Source organism: Eleutherodactylus coqui, chromosome 12 (genome assembly GCF_035609145.1).
Source record: "Eleutherodactylus coqui strain aEleCoq1 chromosome 12, aEleCoq1.hap1, whole genome shotgun sequence".
Classification (NCBI taxonomy): domain Eukaryota; kingdom Metazoa; phylum Chordata; class Amphibia; order Anura; family Eleutherodactylidae; genus Eleutherodactylus; species Eleutherodactylus coqui.
In genome coordinates, this window is record NC_089848.1 from 95,859,353 (window position 1) to 95,884,579 (window position 25,227).

A 25,227-nucleotide genomic window follows, 5' to 3' on the forward strand; every position below is an offset into this window, starting at 1 on the left:
GAAAATACAGCATGCTGCGATTTTTCCTTTCGATCGCAGAGACCAAGCGTGCAGGAAGAATCAATTTCCCATAGCAGGCTACAGACGGTTTTTGGTACAGACGCCAACCACAGATTCCGCAAAGCAAATCTGTGCAGGCTTGGGAGCACGCAGCGGAATCTGACCCTGTGCCCGGCTGGCATCCACGCGTACCTGTATTTTGTCTTCAGAATCTATACTGTGGATGGTTCGCACGGCTTGCTGTCAGACAGGCGCAGCACAGATTTTTTCCTTTTTTTTTTTTAACTCTTGTTTTTTCCTGAGTCATTGATGGCCTGGAATGTCATCCTTTCCGCAATGTCAATTGGGGTCGGACGGCTTCCATTGACTTCAATGAAAGCTGTCTGCGTGGAATCTGTGAAAAAGAGCTGTGATTTTTTTTTTTTTGCGAACGGAAAATAAGTCGCTGTCCGCTCGTGTAAGCGGACACGCGGACGCTCTATTGGTGCGAATTTGTGCGGAATGCCGTGGATCGTCCACGAGGGAGATCCCGTATTCTGCAAATCAAACTCGTTCGTGTAGAGACGGCCTAAATGTCAAGATCAGTTAATGTCTTTCCTATCTGCATACAGTCAGCAGTGCCTTACTTCCTCTACAGTATGTTCACTAGTCGTTCATTAGCTGCAGATTTTGTTGCCGATCTGCAGCAGATTTCACTCTGTCAACGGAATTTGAATTGCAGGGGTGAAATCTGAGGCTCTGTACTAAATTCGCTACAAAATCTACAGAAAATTCAGTGTGAATGCACCTTTAATGGGTTAATACCATCTCAGACACCTACGACTGAGATGGGAATACAAGCTTGCATGCGGCAGGGATTATGGGCACAGCTGAGCCCCATAGAAGTGAGTGTGGAAACATCGCAGCACATCTACCTTCACTGCGTCCATAAAACCCGGACATTTCTGGCAGCCAATAAGCTGCATCCAGCGGGAGAAATATGGAAATAGATGAAACATTATAGATTGTGGAGTACAGAGAAAATAATGTCAGAACGTGTCGGAAAGAGCTGCAAAAACTGCGTCCATCTCTATCAACTCGGGGATCTGCAAGCGCCGGAGGAAAACACAAGCGTATTTAGATAAAGAGCCTTTACCATCTGTCACCATTTTGTCTAGTTCTGGGCTGAGAATCCCATCCAACTGGTCCTCACTTAGCGGTCGGGAGCCATGGTGGACGTTGGTGTGCGACAGCGACGACGAATCATCCGATATGGTGCCTATGTCCAGCCCCACTAAAAAGGAAAGTGAAAGTTGCTGTAAGTTTCCAAGATTAAAGTGTTCTCTTCACTACAATAACCCCAAAAAGGTGGCCGTCCAAGAGAGACCTAAAGTGATTTATTCTACAAATTTCCCAAAACCAGGTGCGCTCCCCGATGGCCACATGACCGCACGGAAACAGCGGCCGTAGAACCGTCAAAGAAATTACCAACTTTTTTTTTTTCAAGTCCCAGACCTGTATATAGACCTACACCCTTCACTAGATACGGCCCTCACTATAAGGCTGGGGTCACACGGGACCGAAATCCTGCGGAAAGACCAAATGGAAATACCGCAAGATTACCGCGGGAGAAATGCAGCTTTAAAACTAGTGATCTTTCGCCACAAATTTTGGAGTCACTTTGCCGCCTGCATTCTGCTGCGGCCATCTCCCCCAATAGAGAGGAGAGAGGCTGCCACGGAAATGGAAAAGAATTGACATGCCGTGGCTTTGAATTCCATGTGGTATATCAATTTCAGCGCGGCTTGGCCACAATGGAGCGGCCGCAGCGTGTGAAGATTTTGCAAATCTCGTCCACTTTGCTGCGTATCCCGAGATAAAAAGCGGCTGGCGGAATGTCCGTGCTGAAAGTCTGCATGGACATTCCGCGGCAATTACGCCCCGTGTGAACCCAGCCTACAGAGGACAAACAAGTAACCTTAGGTGTTACTAAGGGACGTCTGCTCACCCCACATGGTTATAAGGGAATGGATCGCCTAGATTTACTAATTAAAACCAGATAGTGAAGCAATTCTCTTCTTTCTAACTTGCTTTTTTTTCTTATTGCACATTTTTCATTCTATTGTCCGTACATGGCTATGGGGGCGGCCATCTTGCCTGCGTTGTAGTTAACAGCAGCCTCATAGGTCATAGACACAATGCATAGGAGGGAACCCATTGACTTTTATGGGAGAGTGTTGTATGCATGCTTTGTGACCTCTGAAAGGGAGGGAGGAGGTGAGCTGTGACAATCAATCAGTAAAACTTAGAAACACAGAAAACTAAAAAGAAAAGACCACATGGCCCATATAGACTGCCCTTATATGATTTCTTTTTGATTTCTCCCTTCATGTGCCTGAATTCATTTAATGTCGATTTCCCTATCTACTCTGCTGGAAACGTGTTCCAAGCATTTACTACTCTTCCAGTAAAATATTTTGACCTTTCTTTTGATTTTCCCCCCATAAGTAATGCCATAAAATATTTTACTGAAAGTAGATGCTCATAAAAAAACTTTCATCTTTCCACTGTGGAGTGTTGTGGGCATGCTCTGTGCAGGGAGGCGAGGAGGTGAGCTGTGACCACCACCTATCTGCAAATGATGGACCCTGTGCTATTTTATATATAGATGTTATCTCTCATAATAATCCTGCCACAATGATAATGAGATGACAGCTGGGTATTTTTCTACACAACAGGAAGTGTCATACTAGTTCTAGGCTTGGTGGTCAGTGGCAGAAGTGCAGGATTAAAAAATGGCATCAAAACCAAAATTGATGTAAAGGGGTTGTCCCGCGCCGAAACAGGTTTTTTTTTTGTTCAACCCCCCCCCCCCCCGTTCGGCGCGAGACAACCCCGATGCAGGGACATACAGAAAGCTCACCGGAGCGCTTACCTTAATCCCCGCGCTCCGGTGACTTCTATACTTACCGGTGAAGATGGCCGCCGGGATCCTCTGCCTCCGTGGACCGCAGCTCTTCTGTGCGGTCCATTGCCGATTCCAGCCTCCTGATTGGCTGGAATCGGCACGTGACGGGACGGAGCTACACGGAGCCCCATAGAGAACAGGAGAAGACCTGGACTGCGCAAGCGCGGCTAATTTGGCCATCGGAGGGCGAAAATTAGTCGGCACCATGGAGACGAGGACGCTAGCAACGGAGCAGGTAAGTAAAAAACTTTTTATAACTTCTGTATGGCTCATAATTAATGCACAATGTATATTACAAAGTGCATTAATATGGCCGTACAGAAGTGTATAGACCCACTTTGTTTCGCGGGACAACCCCTTTAAGATGAAAACTTGATTTTTTATAATCAGTCATTTGCTGATGACATCCCTTTTACAGTAAACCACCGCACTGCAAAATAAGCAACGCATTTATATGGGTCTAACCAAATGTATATGTAGATCATGTGACACAACAGACTGTCAAATAGTATTTAAAGGTGAAGAGTTAAACAAAGCATTTACCAGGATGTTAGAGTCTATGGGATGCGCTGACTGGTAGTTCAAATGGTCTAAAGAGATCTAAACTGAACGTATACACAATACAGACAGATTTCAATTAAATTAACTTAAAAGGGGTTGTCCAACATAGAGTGTCCTAACAACAAGCCCCCCATGCTGTAACAGTCATAAACTCCCCTCTGCTGGCTACCAGCTTCCCCGGCGCCATCCTTTGTGTTGGTTTACAAGCCAGTAAACATGACGTCACAGGCGAGACCAGAGCTGCCGACACAGCAGATTCAGGGAGAGGCAAGCAGATGACTTATGCTATGGCACAGGGGACCCTATAGGTTTATATATCGGACAACCCCTTTAAGCACATACAACTTTCAGAATATACAGCAATCAAACTAATTATTTAACGTTCATGTAATGATTTAAATGCTTTGCAGAGTGATGCGAAACAAAAAATAAAAGCGTGTTGCGTGCGTGCACAATCCTAGTAGCAAGCGCGGATCATCAAGTACCCAACGACTGGATTATTCTGTTATCTTACCAAAAGGAGAGGATGAATTCTCGACCTGGAAAGTGCATAAATCAAGACCTACAGGACCCAAACCAGATAAAATGGATGATTATAACCAAGGAAAAAAAAGAGTGAAAGCGAATGCATCGAGCAGCATGCAGAAAGAATCAATGCGCAGAGCCAAATGAGAACATAAAACAAGCAAAAAGTGGCGACAGCTGATCTAGGGAAATCAAGTCAAATGACCCAGAATGCAGTGTATTTATCCGGGTCTTCTAATATCCGTAGCAGACTACTTGGCAGGGGAAGGGCCTTCTGAAGACGTACCCGGCTGACTCGCAGACTTTGCAAGATCCTCTGAAAGAATTCCAAAAATATCATCTTCTGTATTCAACACCTCAGACAATTCAGCTAAAGGATCTTGAGACCCACCTAAGAGGCAAGAAAAGAAAACAAAAAACATGTTACTATAAGAGAAAACAGTCTTCCATATTAGTTCCACCTTTATGAACACAACTGCTTGGTCATCACTAAATAAATGCACAGCGACTGCTGATATATATAACCCTGCGAGTCACATTGCCCCACTCACAGCGTTAACCCCTTCCCACTGCAGGGCGTCAGTTTACGTCCTGGCAGCCTGGTACTTCCCGCAACAGGACGTAAACTTACGTCCTGGGGATAGCGCGGGATCACATATGATCCCGCAGCGGGAGCCGGCTGTCAGTCACAGCCGACGTCCCGCTGCAACAGCGGGGGGGCATCGGAGATGTGCCCCCGCTGTTAATCCCTTCTCTGCCGCGATCTAAGTAGATCGCGGCAGGGAAAGAGTTCACAGAGGGAGCGGACTCCCTCTGTGTCTCCGGCCGGCTCTCGTGATAACATCAGACACTGGCGTCCTGTATTGTCTATGATCGCTGTATAAGCGATAAGGCATGGCAGAGCAGTAGCTCTGCCATGCCTTATGACAGCGATCATCAGGGCAGTGGTTAAAGTCCCTCAGAGGGACACAAACAGTGTAAAAAAAAAACAAAGATTAAAAAAATGAATAAAAAAAATGTAAAAAAAAAAAAAAAAAAAAAAAAAAAAGAGTAAAAAAAACCTTTTTTTATGCTCTTTCTCAGATTAGCATAAAAAGGTAAAAAAAAAATAAAACCCCCCATATTTGGTATTGTGTCCGTAACGACGCGTACAATAAGTTGCACATGCTTTTGACTGTGCACGGGGAAAAAAAACGCTAAAAAAATGCTAAAAAACTGAGGCAAAAATGCTAATTTTTTTTTACTTTGTTTTATTTAACAAAATACAAAATCACGGTACAGAGCATACTTGTTAGAAAAAAAGCATTATACATGACGTTGAGTATTTCTATGCGAGTACTATATATGCGTACAAGTACACCTAGAACTGATCTGTGCCTACATAAACTGGTCAATAAAGGCATTGCATTTTTGTTTTGCTTGGTTTCATGATAAACAACTGAGTAACAGTAAAAGGGGGAGGGGGTGCCGGAGAGCCGGCGCCGGCAGCCGCTCAGTGCCTGATGGAACAATGGGAAGTATATCAGAGATACGAATGGAATGTAGGGAGGGATGAGGGAGACACAAAATATAGAGGGGGGGGGGGGGGGGGAGAAGAGCAGGAGCCCGGATAAAGATCAGGTTGGTGATAAAGTGTAGCGGTTGATGAGCCAGAGGCCCCAGATCTCCTGAAACCTACCCGGGCATCCCCTGTTTTTATAGATAATTTTTTCATATGGAATGACATCATTTATTAGTTTTATCCATTGTGTTAGTAGGGGTGGGTCTGCAGCCATCCAGTGCAGTACCACCACCTTGTGGGCCAGGAACAGTATTTTCCTGAGGAAGGTGCGTGTATATTTGGGCCATTGATCCTCTGGCAGTAGACCAAATAGAATTATTTTGGGATCCATTGATATAGTAAAAAGGGATAGTAAAAGTGAGTTTGTAAAGGCGGTGATGTCAGACCAGAAGTTGTTTATTGGTGGGCAGTCCCAGATTAAATGCCAAAAGTTCGCCCCTGGTTGGTGGCATCTGTGACATGAGTTTGAGGGGACGTTGCCCATTTTGTGTAGTCGGCTAGGGGTGAGATAAACTTGATGGATTATACAAAGTTGGATCAATTTATTATTCACGGCAGGAGAGACAGACAGGTGGGATTCCATGATGTCTGTCCAATCGTCAGTAGTGAGGGATGGGATGGAGAGCGTCCATTTGTTAAAGACTGGAAGCGGGTTGTGGTTTATTTTGGCCGAGAGCAGGTGTGTATAGAGTGCCGAAATCAAGCCCTTGGGTCCTTGGGATTTAAGGATTCCGATGGTAGGGAAATTGGATATCTGAGTAGAGTTGGGGGGGAAATTGGGTGGACAGTGCGTGCCTGAGTTGAAAAAAATCTGAACAGCTGGAGGTGCGGGGATTGTACTAGGTCGCGCAGCTGGGTGAATGTAGAGAGTATACCGTCTGTGTATACATCTCTCAGCGAGATGACCCCCAGGTTCCTCCAGTATTGGGGGTCTGGGACTGACTGCAGAGCCGTCAGGCCTGGGTTATTCCAGAGAGGGAGATCGGATACCGTGTCATCAAATCCCTGGAAAGATTTTGTCTCTCTCCACACTCTCAGCGCCAATCTGTGGAGTGGTAATAAATCTGAGGGGTTTGAGCAATCGGGGAACTCCAAATACACCAACAGATTGTTGCCTTTCACTTGATGTTCAAGGTATTGGTCTGTGGTGGGTTTTCCCGTATTTTGGAACCACGGACGGATATTGCGAAGCTGGCCAGCTTGATAATATAATCTGAGGTCTGGGAGGGACATTCCCGCCTGGTTCTTGGGTCTCTGTAGTGACAATAAGCTTAGTTTGTGCCTCGATGAGCCCCATATGAATGAGGAGATGTGGGAGTTTAGGGATTGGAAGTACCGTTTGGGGACGATCATCGGCATATGCTGTAAAATATATAGGCATTTCGGTTGTATAGCCATTTTGACTAGGTTTATGCGTCCTGCAACTGATAGGGGCAACCTGGACCATTGTTTAAGTTTGTGTCTTATGGTTTCAAATAGAGGATTAATGTTTTCTTCCAGGGCCTTGTTGTGGTTTCGGGCTATATTTATCCCGAGATATTTGAACGTGGATACCACCGCCAGGCCGTATCTAGCTACTGAGGGGTCTATCACAGGGTTATGGTCCATGTATAGGATCGTGGATTTGGACCAGTTAACTTGTAGGCCTGAATACTGGGCAAATTTGTCAATGTGGTATAAGGCCTGGGGAAAGGAGGTTTCAGGATTTGATAAAAAAAAGGATCGTGTCATCCACATACAGGCCCACCTTACTCTCCAGGCCCCCCCCCCACGCAACCCCGGTTACGGCAGGAGTGGATCTCAAGCGAATCGCCAGAGCCTCTATGGCAATGGCGAATAAAGCCGGGGATAGTGGGCAGCCCTGCCGGATGCCCCTGGTCAGTGAGAAGTCGGCCGATGGAATACCATTCACCGCCACGTTGGCACTTGGGGATTTATATATAATCTTGATCCAGTGTATAAACTGGGGACCAAAACCGAAGCGGTGAAGGCAGGCCTCTAGAAAGCTCCCCTCCAGGGAGTCGAAGGCTTTCATCATGTCCAGTGATGCGAGGGCCCAGGGCTGTGTTAAATTTGGTACCAATCTGAATGGCGGTCTGGACTTTACGTATATTGATCGTTGTAGACTTCCCTGGCATGAAGCCAGTTTGGTCTGGATGAATAATGGAGAGAATGACTTGGTTTAGTCTAGTTGCTAGGACTTTGGTTAGAATTTTATAGTCTGCGTTGACTAGCGAAATGGGTCGATAGGAGCTACAGTCTAGCGGGTTTTTGTTAGGCTTTAGTAGGACGATTATAGTGGCTTTATAAAATGAGGGTGGAAGGGAGTTGCCTAGTTGGGCCTGGAGCAATGTTTCGTGCAGTAGTGGGGTAAGATGTTCGCTATATTTTTGGTATACTTCAATGGGAAGGCCATCTGGGCCGGGGGATTTGTTCAGTGCCATATCTTGGATGGTTTGCTGAATTTCTTCTAGGGAAATTGGGGCCTCTAGGAGCGCTATTTGGTCGGCATTGAGTGTTGGGAATACCAGATCTTGGAGGTAAGTGAGGGTGTCTGTAATGGATTTGTTTGTAGAGGAGCTGTAAAGATTGGCATAGAATTCTCTAAATCGTTCTGTGATGGACTGGGCGTCGGTGAGCGTCTCGCCTTGTGTGCAAAATGCTAATTTTTAGTATTTTGCCTCACTAAAAACGCAATAAAAGTGATCAAAAAAGCCATATGTACCCCAAAATGGTACCCGTAAAAGCTACAGCTCGTCTCGCAAAAAATAAGCCCTCATAGAGCTCTGTACATCGAAAAATAAAAAAGTTACAGGACTTTGAATGCAGCAATTTAGAATAGAAAAAAGATTTCCAAAAAAAAGGGTTTTTATTGCAGAAAAGTGGGAAAACCTAAAAAAAAAGTAAGAATTTTGGTATCCTAACCGTACCAACCCGCAGAAAAAAATGGAATGTCTCATTTATGCTGCATGATTAACGCTGTAAAAAAAAAATTAAAAAATCTATGGCAGAATTGATGCGTTTTCTCTCTCTGCTATCATAAAAAAAAAAGTTTTACAATATAATCTATGTAACCAAAAGTGGCACTGATAAAAACTACAGTTCGCCACGCAAAAAACAAGCCCTCATACGGCCGCGTCGACGGAAAAATAAAAAAGTTATGACTTTTGATAAACGGAGAAGAAAATCGCGAAAAATTGTTGCGTCCTTAAGCCCAAAATAGGCCGTGTCATGAAGGGGTTAAAGTCAATGTTCAGCTTGCTCCTGCTCCCCATAGTGGTGTTTCGTACAAGTAGCCCAGGATCTTGTCACTTAAGGGGTATTTCTGGGCAAAAATTATTGATGACCTATCCAGGATCAGTCATCAATAGGTAATTGCCCGGGGACCTTCACCCGCTGTCAGTGCAGCGGGCCGGACAGCAGCAGAATTGCCAAAGCGGACTTCACTCTCATTGAAATCAATGCGAGTGAAGCTGGTTTTAAACCTCCGGCACTGGGGATGGGAGCAGAAGTGAAATAGCAGCTTCAGTTCACATTGATTTCAATAGGAGTGAAACGGCCTTTGGCACTCCCGCTGCCATCCCCTATGACGCACGTCCTGCCTGCTGCACTGACAGCAAGCCGGGGTGAATCAGGTGATCGCAGGGAGCCCTGGCGATTAACTACTGATGACCAATCCACAGGATCGCTTTTGTCCAGAAAACTATTTTACTCTATTCAAAAGTTCAACTGCTATAGAGCTTTATCAACTTTATCAGTGTAGAATGTTGGAGCTGTAGGCGACGTACATATAACAAACGCATGTAATGGAAATACACTTCATGCGGTTGCATGGAGCTGGCTCACCCGGCAAAAACACCCTTACAGACCCTAGCCCAACAGCATAATAAGAGTTATGGGTGTCAGAATATGGCGATAGGAAATCATTTAAATGTATATAAATTCGCTGCCACCCCAATCATACTGCCCTTCAGAATAAAGTGATCATGTATGCCGCACCATGTAAAGACTCCCTCCCCCAAAAAATAACACAATCGTGGGTTTTTTCCCCATTTCATCCCTCATGTAAAAACACATATGGCATATTAAATGACAGCTTAAAAAAAAATTAAAAACTCATCCTGCAAAAAAAATAAAAATAAATAAAAGGCAGTGATGAAAAACCTCTGGTCTTGAGGGTGTTAGGGGGCTAGATCAACCCAAACCAACGTTCTGATAGGTCACAGGTGTCGGAATGTCGGAAGGTTCTATGCACTCTATTTAAAAAAAAAATCCAAACAACTACAGGCCACTCGATCTCATTCAGACACATTAGACAAGAACGGCCGGGAGAATTTCAGGTCAGATCTCCATTATCTCAGCGCAGGTCTGACGGGGTTCAGGCGCTTATTAGGGGGCCGTACTTGCCTCTGTCTAGTAATTACTGCTGGTCTCAGGATGTGGGTTTCACTAATGCGATTTTCTGCCACCTCTCTAATGTCCCATCGCTGGCTTCCCATCCTTACACTCAGTGAGAAGTCACTGATCATTTTCATGCTGGCTGAAAGTCAGCAACCAACGAACTGTAAACGAATAGTGCACGATGGCTGCGCATTCAGACACGCTAAATTATCACGCAAATTCGTTACTTTGAATGACTTTTGCGCGGTAGTTGTCGCAGGTAACTGGCCCCTAAGCTATTGCTTTATTTTCCCTTCCCCAAAGCACTGAGGCATTGCCCCTTGTTATAGAGCACAAACATTCCTTCATCTTCGCCTATACAGAACCTCCAGTAACGGCTTCCCTTACCATCCGCGTTTTTGGAGGGCGTAGCTGCTGAACTAAGCAGGGGGTCCGACGAAGGATCCAGAAAAGTAGAGTTTAGATGCGTTTTGTATAAAATCGTAGCCGCATCCTCAGACGAGTTCTCAATGTTGGATTTGTTTTGTCGACTGGTATCTAGAAGATTTCTCCCAAAGAAAGCCTCCTATGGAAAGAAAATAGGACAGAACCTAAATTCTGGATGTTAAAGTGCAGGTACAATCAGAACTGTACAGTGCGGAAACATCGCCTGCTCAGACGAATCCAGATTTCTGCTGCACCGTGCTGATGGGAGGTCAGACTTTGGCGCAAGCAGCATGAATCGATGCCCCCTTCCCGTAAGTCAACTTCCAAAACAAACCAACAATCCCGGCTGGAAACATCGGGTCTTACAGACACAACAGATTCAGCAGCTACCTGGAGATACGCAGGAAAAATCTCCTCCAGTTTGTTTTTCTTCTTGCGGTAGCGTTTCTTGATTTTCTCTGTATTGTCGCAGCCGGTAATGCAATCGTCTATAGGCGTTTCTGGTTGAGGTTCATTCCAACCTTAGTATAAAACAGCAAGAAGTGACGGAAGAAATGGAGGAAACAGAGCAGAGAACGTAAAACTGCTTTAAAAAAAAGTTTACTTTTTTTTGTGTGCGCCACATATTTGTGGAAATGTAGAAATGAACGGGATGAAACTGAATCCACTGCAACATGCCATGATGTGACTAACGGTGAAGCATCACCGGGCACAGATAAGGAGCGGCGCTGAGCGGGTCACACCGCTGGGTCCATTTCTGAATGCTTGATTTCTCTTTAATGGGTCATTCCCCAGAAATCACATCCTTCTCAGACTCAGAGTGAATGGGATTTTTGGAGATCTCATATCAGGATTGTGTATTAAAAACACAAAGGGGAAAAGTAACTCTAAGCATGGCGTGCGCAGGCACTAAGGGGCCACACTCCATTAACCGTAAATAAAGGGTCTCATTTTAGTCATCCAAACATTTTTCCAAAAATCTTTGATTATTTTTAAAGGGTAACTACACTCTCAGCGAACTTTTAACAAGTCATAGAAATACGTCAAAAGTATTGATGAATGAGGGTCCGCTGCAAAGAACCCCGCTGATCGCTAGAATGAGGGATCTGAAGTGCGGTGTTCCCTCTCGGCTGACTTCACTGGGTTTCGGCTGCTTCTAGCAGCCTGCATAGAGCTCTGTAGAAAGTGCTATATAACTCTTCAGCTGCCGAAAAGCAGCAAAGACAGGCGAGGGGGTACAGAGTTTGGGTGAGCGCTGTGACCCCCTCATTCTACTGATCAGCAGGGTACTCAGCAGCGGGACCTCCACTGATCAATACTTGGACATGTCTCTACGATGTGTCAAAAGTTAGCAGATAGATAGTGTAGTTAGTTCAAGTTTCCAAAATACGCTGACAAACGTAAATGTGCTGACAAACCTGAATTCCTAAAATAACTAGTATGCATAGCCTGCGCATTTCTTTAAAGGGGACCCGTCACCTAAAAAGGCATCTGTAATTTGCTGCCGTAGTGATAAGAGGAATGACACAAGCAGGGGGAGACAGCTGTACGCAAAACACATCTTTCAGCATTTGCAGAAATTCTTACTTTGATGATTGCACATCCAACATGCAAATGTCTCGAGTCAAAGAGGCGATGTCATCAGTCCTCCGACTCGGGCGTCACAGCAGAAACAGAGCCCCTCTTCCCACTCCGCTTCTCCCCCATGTGTATTAATGTCAGTGCTGGTAGCACTGAAATCTTACGTACCCCTCCGGACGCTTTTTCCGATGCATGTGCAGTGAAGTGAGGGGCATACACCTTGACTTCACCGACGCAGTATGCACACACCAGAAGTCACGGTCATATGCAAGCGCAGAATTTCAAGGCTAACAGCACTGACATCAGTATATACGGGGAGACAACAAGTGGATGGAGAGGCTGGGTTTCTACTGCAACACGTTGACTTGCGAGGGATGATGATGATGATGATGATGATGATGATGACGACGCCTCTTCCACTCCAGACATTTACATATTAGGCATGCAACCATTAAAGGAAGAATTTCTGCCAATGCTAAAAGGCTTTTTGGTGTACAACCATGTGCGCCCTGCTTGTGTCATATGTTTAAGACATTGGCAGCAGAGAGGGGAACACATCCTTAAAGAAAACAGACAAATAAATCATCAAGATTTTCCTTAAATACCTTCTTCTTTCCCAGGCAGTTCAGTCACGGAGCCAGAAGAATCCTTTCTAGATAAAGACCTCTTTGATTTTCCCTGACCTGTTCGGCTTCTTTGGCGCACCATGAATCCCCCAATACCTAGGGTGACAATGATGACCATTTTGCATCAGATGCCGCATACAGAAGGCTCATTACTACATTCAAAGACAAATATACTGATTGGGGATTGTTTGGGTCACTGCGATACCGCAGGCTACTGCCCCGAAATGGCATTGTGGTTTATACCGCATCTGCCCTAATATTAATTTATGATTTCTGCTGCAGAAAGTTTGAAGGGGGATTGCTTGTTTTTTCAAGGTAAAGCCGCTGCAGACGGCCGGGTCGGATACGGCTGCGAGAATTCTCGCAGCGGGACCCGACCCGAGTATCTGCAGAGAGCAGCGTAGCACTCACCTGCTCCGGCTGTTTCATGTGCCGATGCATGCGCAGACCGGAGCCGGTGAGATTTCTGTGTGAGCCCCGCACAGAAATAGAGCATGCCGTGATTTGTTTGCCGCGCGAGATTTCGCGCGGCCGTCTGCCAATGATTGCATTTGCTAACGCAATCCTATGGCAGCTTCCGCGGAATCCCGCAGCGGAATTTCCGCCTGTCTGCAGGCGGTCTTACTTGTAGTTTCTATTGGTAGCATTTGGGGATACAAATGATGCAGGATAGATAAATAATGCAATCTTGTAATAGACTGGATGTTTACAGATACAGTAACATAGTATATAAGGCCGAATGAAGACAATGTCCATCTAGTTCAGTCTGTGATACCAATTTTTTTTTTGGGCAATTCGTAAAAAGTTGTTATTTTTAATTCCACTGGGGGACTTGTACTTGCGATTGCCTAATCATTTGTACAATATGCCGCAATACTTTAATACTGCAGTAACTGCACATTTAACATTAGCCTATTAAGCCCAGTCACAGGTCACATATGAGGCTTAATAGGCTGAAGTCCATGGCAGGCCTAGGCTAACATGGCACCCGAAAAGCATCCAGTGATCTTGTTGCTGGAGTGCCAATCGGGAGGGGGACAAGGGGAACCCCCCTCCCTCTGTCCGACCATTTGAATGGACAAATGGCCAAGATTGGTATTACAGATGTAGCAAAATGTAGCCCAAAAGCGATAACTTACTGCAACAAACGGCAGAGAAAAAACACCAAAATGGCAAGAAAACATTTGTGCCGCAGTATGCTTAACACCTTAAGCATTATATCAAACTTCGCTACATTTGTAACTCCAATCGCAGCTGCTGCGACAAGGTGTCAGCCATGTTTCATAGTCCGAACCAACCGCGTATGGAGTGGGCTGGACTGCTGAGCCCGCACCACACAAACCCTGAACAGATTTAACGTACGTCGAATTGGGCGAAGAAGGGGGGGGGGGGGGGGGGGGGGGGTTTGCAGCACCCATATAAAACCCTCTAGAGTTGCAGGCAAATTGTACATCCACTTTCACCAGCAGGCCTGCTTTGTATTCACAACCACACACAAGTTTACACAGACCGGATTAAAGCAATGAAACTGGAAAACAAGTCAGGCCACGAGCTCCGATACGGCTCATCACAAATGTAATGAGGAAACAAACATCTTCACAGTCGTAACAATGAGCCTCTACCTGGTCTGTATGGCTTTCGCTTCCTTTTCTTTAGTCCATCCATTATTTCGGCACCCTTAGGGTCATCGTCAATGGCTTCCCGCTCTGGACTGGAGTCGGATTTTACATCGCAGTCCATTAGATCGCCCTCTAGAATACAATTGCAGCATTTGATTAAGTCTCTGAGGACAAAGCGGAGGTTCAATAGACTCTGTATATGTTACCGGACTGCTGGTCTTCTTGCTTGTAGCTTAGAATTGCACTGTCCTACTCACATCCCGGGTACCAATTCTCTGTTGGCTACAAGCCGCCTGCACAAAAGCAGCCAATCTAATGACTGCTACATTATTTTTAAGGCCACAAGTTAAGGTTTACTTTGAGCAAGTAACTCTATAATGCAATGACCTGATATTAATGGGGATATAGATACAAACCTCTGATGTTTGAGACACTAACCGCCACCTTATCAAGTGATCAGCAGTTTAAAGGGGTATTCCCATCTGAGGCTTCCATGGTATATCCATAGGTTGTGCCATTTAAAGTCTGATAAATGCAGGTCCCACCTCTGGAAACCCCACTTCTCTAGTTCTGGTCCCAGATCCGGGTAAACAAGGCGGTCAGGACTTAAGGAAACAGCCAAGCTGGCTTTGCGACGCCATTTCTGTCACTTCCATACAAGTCAATGGGAGTTACAGAAACAGCGTAGCACAAAGTCTCAGTTGAGAATATGAGATTATCCTCTTAAAGATGTTGTGCAAAATAAACACAAAGAGGCCATTCTTATTCCTTCAATTCCCCATCTATCCAGCGCCGGATGCTCTAGTAGCCGAATGCTGATCTTTTGTTTACAGGCTGAGCAGTGATGCCAGTAAGTATGGGTCGTGATTGGCTGCGAGGTTCATATCATGGCTGGTAGTCTAAAAAAATGACATGTGACCGCCGAAGCATCTGTGCTAGTAAGGGGAGAGGGTTTATTTATTTATTTATTTTTTAATATACTACTGGTCAAAAGTTTTAGAGCACCTCAATGTTTCTAGTTATTTCCGACATGGACACCATTCAAGTCCAACAAATAGCGTGGAATGGTTCAAAAGTTAAAAATATAGATTATGAAATTTTAACTTGAAAAGCAACAATCGTCTGATTTTATTAATTTAACCAAAGGGCTTCTTTTGAGGGAACACATTGGGGACTGCACAGAAAGCAAATTATGGTTTGAAATTGGATGCAAACTATTCCTACAGGTGTTTCAACTTTTGTAGATTACTTTCAAACCCTCTGATGCTATATAACTAGTGTTGGCACAGACTGCATTACAACACCCACTTGGGCAGGATTTGGAAAGTTTTACTATTCAGGACAGATCACAATGGCAGGAAAAAGTCAGGCACTTACCGAAGACAGACAGAATGATAACCCTTAGAAGTGTAGGTCTGTCCTACAGAGAAATGACCAAGAATGCCAAGTTGGCCATCAGTACAGTTTCCTATACCATCAAAAGGCACTAGGAAACGGACAGAAAGAGGTCCGGCAGACCAAAGGCCACTACAGAACTAGCTGACAAGTTTTCAAGAGACAATAGTTGGTGTGATCGGCGCCTCACAGCACTAAATCTTCAAGCACAGCTTAATGCAGGAAAAACTAAACAAGTTTCCACTTCAATTTCGTGAAACAAAGTTAATCCATTATTTTAATTCAACTTAACTTATTTGCTTAACTTCAATTCCAAAGTACATTTGAGACCTTAAACAGTATAAATATCATTAAAAACGGGAAAAATGGAGCTGTTCTAAAACTTTTGACCGGCAGTGTAACTCTCAGAGTGCATTTACATGCAACTCTGAATAATATGACACTTGCAGAGCCGCTATTTTTCTGCGAGTGCGATGCCTTTCTCAAACGCATGAAAAACTGCATGTTATTTCTATAGGGGAAAAAAATGGCATCTGCATGGGAGTGGGGTGCAGTATTCTTTATTGTTCTCATTGAAAAGAATGGGGGTTAGTGCCCAAAAAAATAGAGCATGCTGCAACTTCTCTATATTGTAGCGTGTAAATACAGCCTCAGGCAACCCCTTTAATGGGTAGAAAAGAAAAATACAGTGAAAGTAACCGGTGGAGAGGCTATCCAGCAATTATATGTTGTTACTCAGATCTACCTGTTCTTGTTGACCCTCCTCCGTTTTCCCAAGATGGGCGCCCTGCTGTGCTCGGTACTGGGTACACACTGTGCATCGGTGGTCTCAGGGACTTCACTGTGGCTAACCAGAGTAGCATATAGTATTTTAGATTACCGGTGCTCAGCGTGCGCCAGGTCATCTAAGAAGTGTGGCCGCCATTTTCGAAAATAGAAAAGGGGGTCACAGGGATTGGCAGATCTGAGGGACAATGGCACAAACGAACAGTACCAGATAATATACCTTCCCCACTCTGGTATCAGGATAAACTCTGTTCCAGGCCGGAGGGTCATTGTTTCCTGCCACTCTTCTTGTGGACTTTATGTCCCCCTCAACTAAAGTATGAATTAAAGGGGTTTTCCAAGGAGACTACTAGATGTAGCTTCAGGATCCTCTGGGGTCCGAACCGATCAGCTGAGGTCAGAGAGGAAGTAGCGGAAGTCTCCATGCCGACCCCTGTGTAGTGGCTGGCACTTGTATCTGCAGACAAGGCCATCATTGAAAGCAATGCGAACTGTGTCTGCAGATACAAGCGCCTGCCACTACACAGGGGTCGGCACGGAGACTTCCGCTGCTTCAGCTCCAACCTCTGTGTATTTGCGGCGCTGACAGCATGCGCCCGCTCAGCTGATCGGTCGGGGTAACGCGCCGTTCTCCATTTTTCACATTTAATCTAACAATTGCTACATCTCTGAAAGCAAAAAAGTTCTCACCTCTGCTGTCATCCATCTCCCCGTCTCGGGAATGTTCGGACTGGGGGTCGGGAGGGGTTTGCAGGACGGCCACGCTGTTCTGGTTGATTATCTTTAATTTCAGCTTTGGTTTTGAGCGCCTCCTTCGCGGTACGGTGATGGTTAGGCTCTGTAACTGTGAGAGCCCTGATTCTGTTAAACATACTCCGTCCTGGGTAAAGGTTTTCAGAATATCTAACCAAAAATGAGAAAGCAGGAAGATGAGGGAGAAGTCTGCGAGATGCGGAGCGACCACACACACTATTCTTATTCTAGGACAAGTTAGGCTTTTGGTCATTTTCCCCTTCGGGTACAAACATTTAAAAAACGGACGGCGGATTTTTCAACATGACAGAACCCATTGACTGTAATGTGATCCCGCAGTCATACGTCCGCCCGGTCACCCACTGTTGGCTAATGTAAGTATAGCTGGCCACTACGAAATGCCACGCAGATGAAGAGTGTGCTGCAGGACCTGCAGATAGTCTGTTACCATGGAGACACACAGGTTTGCAGAGGTGCTGTGAACTCAAGTAGTTAGAAATTTCTAATCAAGATTATGTGTAGCTTGCTTCATTTTAGACAGACTGGGGCAATAAAGGTTTAGTCTTCAACGTTAAAAAGGGCCACTCCAGTGATTTGTTTTCTTATTCTTCATTATGTAGCTATGCCCCAGTATATACAAGTCAGCCAGTGTTAGTTTGGTTAGTTATTCCTTTCTGTCTGAAACTTTTGACCTCTGATGATTATGTGATCTCCATTCTGACCAGCTCAGACCTGCTTGGGGTTATGCTGTCTGAAACTAGTCCGTTTCTCAGTCTCTGTGATGATGTTACATGGACTCTACCATGCCTAGAGGGGGAGACACACTCGTCACAGTTATTGATAACGATTAGTTATAATAGAGGAGATCATAGCTCAAACTCTTGACTGTATACTTATGGTTTTTGTAGCTTATTTAGGTGAATATAGAAGCAAATGATAAATAAACTGTCCCCTCAGCAGGCAAAGATGGTATAGCCTTAACAAATGCTGAGCTGATGCATCATGGGATTGATGTGAAACAGAAAGTAATAATATATCCTATGATATATCAGATGGTGGCTGAGAGTGTGGCGCAGAGTTGCGAATTCAATCTCCGCCTGGTTCAGGTAGTCGACTCAGCCTTCCAGACTTCAGAGGTCGGTAAAATGAGTACCCAGCTTGGTGGGAGTGGGGGGGGGGGGGATAAATAAATTACTTGGAAGCGCTGCGGAATAAGTTGGCACCATACAAATAACAAGATGTATATATTTATTTTATATCAGACTGGGAGCTGCACTGCAGCAATGGGCTACAATGCACAGAGGAGACCTCCAGAGTGTGAGGGGGCAGGTATGGAAAAGAACAAAGTGTTTTTGTAAGAGTGGCCCTTTAATATTTACCTAACTTGTATTTAAAATGGCACTGCAGAAGATCACGTAGAAGCCTGACTTACCAGGTTCTCTGATCTTGGGAACAATCTGAGCATCGATAGGCGGTTCGCACTCTTCTGGCAGGAAAGCAGCAAGAGAAGGAAACAAAAAACATCAAAGCCGATTTAACACATTCAGTGAACAAAGTGGAAAACTACTAGAGTTTATACAGGAGCTAAAGACATAACATTACCAGGAGATGTCCAGAAGTACGATTAGATTATGAGGCTCAGAGATCAGGTCAGGCCAAGACGCACGTCCGTATTACAGGCGCAAAAACATGGCTGAAATACGGTGGTGTGTTACCAGCCTTACTGACGTGCCGTCCTTATATAAAAAGAGGAAGGGGCATACTAGTGACTACCCAAATAGGCAAACCACCCAACCAAGAAAAAAAGCATACGTATGCACCGTCCGCTGGAATAATATGCGCTACTCTGTACGAAAAGGATGTGAAATTCCCTGCAAGGTGTGTTTCGGAGATCGTTGTAGCCATTACTGCGGTTTGCTCAGAGCGGGTATATCTGATCTCCCCTGCGCTATACATAATTACTGTATAACTCCGTTCCCACGTCTGTTTTTCGTTCCATTCTGAACAGAGAAGTGAAAATAAAAACGGCTGCTAGATCTGTCAAAATGATGGAACCGGCGTATCGTCCGGATCCCATTGACTATAATCGATTCAGTCATTCTATGAGAAAAAACAGGCGCAGCGTGCTGGACTAATTTTTTTCTGGCGTTTCCGAACAATTCCTTTAAACTACAGAGAAGATCAATCCTACCTTGAGCTGGTATTACGAATGGCTTACACATCGCACAATCAAATCCACCGTCTGCCGCATTCTCAACGTCTAGCTCTGTATTCAGGCTCTGGCAGGTACCATGTGACCACCTAAAAAGTGTAGAACAAGTATTGGCGATCAAAAACGAGACGCAAGAGGAAAAGAAAAAGTCCGCAAACTACGGCTACAAGACTTACCGGTCACACTGTCTGCACTGAATGATCAGCTCGTCCTCTATGTAGTTCTGGGCGCACACGGGGCAGGTGGACAGGCTGGCACACGGAGCGCACTGGGTGTAGTTATTCTGCCACTCACATCGTAGCCCCGGAGTGACTGCTTTGCAGTTGTTACACGAGACGCACCTAAGAAGGAAAACAGGATTAGGAAAGGGTTGTTGCCATCCTTTAAGGTGACGGGACGTGACTAAGTGTTAAGCCCCATTTACACGCAACGACTGCTTGAATGAATGAACTTAACGACTTTTTTTGCTTTCAAATGCTGAGCGTTTACACGTTAAGATAATCGTCTGAAATCCTCGCTATTCCCCTTTCCCCTCATTAGCGATGTAAACACAGTATATGTCGTTTGCTCAGGTGGATGTGTGTTTATGTGAAGAATCTCTAGGAGGAGGTTTTTTTATGAGTGCAAAAAAAAAGTCATTTTCTACTGTCGCACGAGTCGTGTTTAGCTGGGTAAACAACCACCCCCGTTGGGTAAACAACCCCCCCCCCCTTCAAGTCGTTTGAAAGACTAAACGAATGCCGTTTAAACCGAACGACAAGTGAACGAATGATTATTTTTATGCAGGCTGAAACTCAGCGATGAACAGATAGTACACGGTGGCCGCGCGTTTACACGGAACGGATATTGCTTACTTTCACTCATTTGAGCGATAATTGTTACGTGTAAATGGGCCTCAAGCAAACTCCCCCTTAGTGCTAGCTGCTATATCAATGCTTCAACCTCTTCGTTCCAAAGCCCGTTTGTGCCTTAAAGGCCTACTAAAGCAGCAGGGACCCCGATATGGTGAAGGGGCTATAAAACATCTCATCCGCTGCTCAGCCGGCCTCAAAGATTGGCCTTTGTAACTGTGGAGCTCGCTATGTGACTGATACTACCGCAGTCCAGTGGCTGATCCATTGCTAGAGAGTAGTCCTGGGCTGCCTGCAGTAAAGGAAGTCTGTCATCTGGTTTAGCAGTATAACCCAATTACATTACTACGGGGGGGATGAAGATAACTGGGCCTTTATTTTGCACATAAGATGTTCTAATAGAGTAAAAAAAAGCAAAAAAAAAAAAAGTTTTGTTGTCGCATGCAAGTCATCTGATGGGCAGCGCACGTCCTGCACCGGTCTGGGCGTTATCGCCCTTTTTTTTTAGTCTAAGCTCACCCAAAGCAGTCTTCAGTGAGGTCTCCAGCTCAGACACTCTGCACACCGGTCGCAGTTGGGGATCCTGTACATGTGTAGTGACTCCCCCATCATACAGAATGTCACACACACGTGCCGACCTCTCTGAGGCTTGTTAGTTCTCTCGCTTGGACGACGAGAGTCCGCAGCGCTGATCTAGAATGACCACGACCAAGAGCATTGTTGCATTCGGTGTTGATGTCGGAGGAGGTACAGTTGCCTATCTGTTGCACCCACGAGCGCCGCAGAGAACCAGGGGGCCTCCGCCATCCTGCAGGGGGTCGTCTCTCCATTTTCTTAGCAATTGCTGCGGTTAGAGCACCGTGGGCCGGAACAGCTTCTGACAAGCGTGCAACATGACCAAAAAGTGCAAGTCGCCTCCTTGTTATTGTGATTAACTCAAGCCTGTATCTCGCGGTTTCTGATGAGGTCAAATCAACAGACACGGAGAATCTGGCGTTGGCATCACATGTGAAAGGCCTCCAGATGCTCAGTGGTTTGTGACAGCAAGGTCCAGGTCTCCGAGCCGTACAATAATATTGGCATAACGCAGGTCTGGTAGAATCGAATCTTAGTCCTGAGTGTTATGTTCTGCCTCTGCCAGAGTTTATCGAGGGACCTCATCGCCGAGGCTGTCAGCGCTCTTCTCCGTAGGATGTCTGGAAGCGCCCTCCCATCTGTGTGCTGAACGCTGCTGAGGTACACGAACTCACTGACAGCGTCGACTCTTTGGCCCGTTTACGTCGGCTCCTAGATTCAGCAGCTTGGTTTTTTGCCAGGAGATGTGAAGCCCAAGACAGGACGCCTCAAAATCGAACTGTTCCAATGAGTGTCTCAGATTATTAGATGTGACATCCAAGAGTGCAACATTGTCGGCGTAGTCCAGGTCGGTGAAGTGGTACTCCAGAAGAGTGACCCCATTACATTGGGCAATACGCTGAAGAATCCAGTCCATGGCCCTGCAGAAGAGTGCAGGAGCCAAGACACAACCTTGTCGAAAACCAGACAAGGTCTCGAAACTAGCAGAGGTTGAACCGTTGATACGGACTTTGGCGGATGTGCCCTGATGCATGTCTTTTAGCAGATTTAGAAGGGATGTGGGGACACCAACGCCACGCAAGGCCTTCCAGAGGGCTTCTCTGTCGACCGAGTCGAACACAGACATACGCGACAAGGAGCAGTTTGTTAAATTGGAGGAGCCTGAGAGCGAGTATGGCATCCATGGTGGAGCGGCCTGCTGTGAAGCCTAACTGCTGGGGTCTCCGCTTGAAGGTCAGGAGTGGTTTTACACTTGAGAGTAGAACATTCGCGAAGACCTTGCCGGGAACCAAGAGGAGCGTTATCGGCCTGTAGCTAGTGCATGTTGTTTTTGGGCCCTTTTCCTTGTACAGGGCGAGGATGATGCCCTCCTTCCATTTGACGGGGACTTTCCCACAAGACCAGAAGCGCAGAAATAGTTGATGTAAAGCAGTGCTTATCGGCTCAATTGCACATTTCCGCATTTCAGGTGGAATGCCATATGAGCCGGCAGCACGTCCGTATTTAATTTTCTGAATAGCAGAATGAACCTGAGGCTTGGGGTGCCTGAAACTTCCTTTATGCAATCGAACCACCCCTCAGTCTGCTAGACTCATATTAGTCAAGAGCCTGAGCATGGGGATGACAATTACAGAAAGCCCAGGACCATTATCTAGCAGTACAGCGTCAGTCAGCCAGCCCTAGCGTTATTTACATGTGGCATGCGACAACTTCAAATGCTGACTTCAGGTCTCCGGAGACCGGCTGAGCAGTGGGAAAGATATGTATGTAGCTTCTAACCCCTTGTCAGCAACCTTGCCGAGCGACTGGTTTAGTAGCTGCAGGGACGCTGACATAGGTGTATTCCAGGACTTTTACTACTGATGAGGTGTCCTCAGGATAGGTCACCAAAAGCCAAAAGGGGTCGCCTGCTCTGGATCCTCGCCGATCAGCTGATCGTCCGGCCCGCTGTCCGTGCAGCGAGTGCAGACGTGGTCATTGGTGGTCAGGACCAGGCGTGTTATAAACGGCTTCATTCCAATGGAAGTGAATGGGAGCGATGCTTCCCATTACACTTCTTGTTCTGACTGAGATGGTGAGCGAGAAGTGTAATAGAAGGAATCGCCGCCATGGATTTCAATAAGAGTGAAACCGTCTATTACACTCCCAGTGCTTACCACCAATGACGACGTCCGGCCCGCTGCGCTGACTGTGGGCCTAACAACCAGCTGATCAAAGGGGATCCACAGCGAAAGATGTCCGCCAATCAGCTATTAATGACCTGGAGTTCTGGAATACACCTTTAAGGGGAGCAGAGGATATAGAACGGTTACAGAAAAATGGTGGTGCACATTGAATATACATGAAAAATGTGTTTATTTTCACACCATCAGAACACGGGACACTAGTGACACTGACCATTTACACTTCCAGCCTCCTTTGGGGACCGTCTGTAAAGGTGGATCCAGGCAGTAGGTATGATAGCTAATGTCACAATCGTCACAAAGCAGCAGGCGGCCGGGATCGGTGGCCTTACCACAGGCCTCACACACTGTGCACTCCAAGCACCTCCAGCCTTTGCGAAGGATGACTTTAGTAATCTAAAGAATTACAAAAAAAATGTTAAGAGGCCAACCTGCCAATAAATCACATTTTTAGAACTGAGATTGCTGAAGCGGAACGGTTCATTTTCTTTAGAACTCACCAGATCAACAACGCAAACATTACCACGTAAAATATCTTACCAGTGAACTTACAGCACTCGGTTCTGAGCCTTAACCCTTTCCAATCCAATGTCGGGCCTGCCCCAACATCATCATTTCCCTCCACAGCTCCGATGTCGGGACAGGTCCGACACTGCAGTGCAGGAGTGCATCTGCACCCAATCATCACACACATTGCGTGAATATGCACTCCTGCACTGGTCCTCATCAAGGACAGCTGAGGAGGTCAATTAGCGCTATGTAATGTAGATCGATTCTGGCCGGTGATCATGTGACCGCCAGTGCCACCTGACCCCAGCGGTCACATGATCGCCGAGCCGGGAGGCAGAAGGGAGAATGCGGAAGTATTACTTCCGCATTCCCCCACGGTGCAATGAGCACATGCACCCTCCTGAACTCTGTCAGTTCAGGAGGGTGCAGGGAAAATGTATTTTTTCTCATCCATTCTCCCCAGCTCCAATTTATTTGGAGCTGTGGAGAATGGATGAGAAAAAAAAAAATGGATTGGAAAGGGTTAATCCCGGCCTATAGTAAAAGTACAGCATGGGATTAAAGCTCCTGCAATCAAGCAGCAGCAGGTCGGGTCCTCGGCTGCCAGACACAGTCAAGGAGCCAGAGAAGGGAGAAGCGGCTTTTAACTGTTGCAGGCTCCTTGCAGACCCTGATCAGCTCTGTTAGTGGCCATTGTCACTACAGGGAATGTTTTCTCCTGTAATTGGGGCTACTATGGATGCCCAGGCTTCAGAGAAAAGTGTGAAATTAAAAAGACAATGTGAACGACCCCCAGAGGTTTTATGACGTCATGGCGGGGGGTTAAAGTTAAAAAAATTAGTTACAAAAGATACCGTATATACCGGCGTATAAGACGACTTTTGAACCCCGAAAAATCTGCTCTGCAGTCGGGGGTCGTCTTATGCGCCGGTAATACAAAAAAAAAAAAGTGTAAAAAAAAAAAATTTTATTACTCACCTCCCACGGCGTCCTGTCGCGCTCCGGCAGGATGTCGCTCGCTCCGGCAGGCTGTCGCTCGCTCCTCGTCCCCGCCGCAGCATAGCTTTCTGAATGCGGGGCTTGAAATCCCCGCTTCCAGAAAGCTAATACACACGCCGGCAGCCATGACAGCATTGAATGGCTGTGATTGGCTAAAGCACACGTGGCTTCAGCCAATCACACTATTCAATGACATCATTGAATGGCTGTGATTGGCTGAAGGCGCACGTGTTAGCAATCACACCCATTCAATGATGTCATTGAATAGTGTGATTGGCTGAAGCCACGTGTGCTTTAGCCAATCACAGCCATTCAATGATGTCATGGCTGCCGGCGTGTGTATTAGCTTTCTGGAAGCGGGGATTTCAAGCCCCACATTCAGAAAGCTATGCTGCGGCGGGGACGAGGAGCGAGCGACAGCCTGCCGGAGCGAGCGACATCCTGCCGGAGCGCGACAGGACGCCGTGGGAGGTGAGTAATAATTTTTTTTTTTTTTCTCCACTGAATACCGGCGTATAAGGTGACAGTTGGGGGGTCGTCTTATACGCCCCGTCGCCTTATACGCCGGTATATACGGTAAGTGAAAAAATAAATATTACAGAATAAAAATATAAACATAAAAAAGAAAACAACCCACCGCCGACACCAACCAAAACTGTCGCCATATGTGCGCTGTGTTACAAAATTATACAAATTTTATTTCAAAAAGTCCGAA

General features: G+C 45.9%; 1 protein-coding gene across 7 annotated transcripts in view; it reads right to left on the reverse strand.

Moving 5' to 3' along the window:
• The window catches only part of KMT2C (lysine methyltransferase 2C), a 223,971-nt gene that overhangs the window by 85,799 nt on the left and 112,945 nt on the right, over nucleotides 1-25,227 (reverse strand). For 5 of the 7 annotated variants that reach the window (XM_066585567.1, XM_066585564.1, XM_066585562.1 and 2 more), the window contains 12 exons: nucleotides 23,218-23,399; nucleotides 19,570-19,734; nucleotides 19,373-19,482; nucleotides 18,614-18,667; nucleotides 17,119-17,331; nucleotides 14,251-14,379; nucleotides 12,608-12,724; nucleotides 10,812-10,942; nucleotides 10,383-10,560; nucleotides 4,320-4,424; nucleotides 4,023-4,070; nucleotides 1,136-1,273 (listed from right to left, as the gene is read on the reverse strand). In XM_066585567.1, the coding sequence (XP_066441664.1) occupies nucleotides 1,136-1,273; nucleotides 4,023-4,070; nucleotides 4,320-4,424; nucleotides 10,383-10,560; nucleotides 10,812-10,942; nucleotides 12,608-12,724; nucleotides 14,251-14,379; nucleotides 17,119-17,331; nucleotides 18,614-18,667; nucleotides 19,373-19,482; nucleotides 19,570-19,734; nucleotides 23,218-23,399 (1,570 nt within the window). The remainder of the gene's footprint in view (nucleotides 1-1,135; nucleotides 1,274-4,022; nucleotides 4,071-4,319; nucleotides 4,425-10,382; nucleotides 10,561-10,811; nucleotides 10,943-12,607; nucleotides 12,725-14,250; nucleotides 14,380-17,118; nucleotides 17,332-18,613; nucleotides 18,668-19,372; nucleotides 19,483-19,569; nucleotides 19,735-23,217; nucleotides 23,400-25,227) is intronic. The other 2 variants (XM_066585560.1, XM_066585563.1) reach the window with 2 other exon arrangements.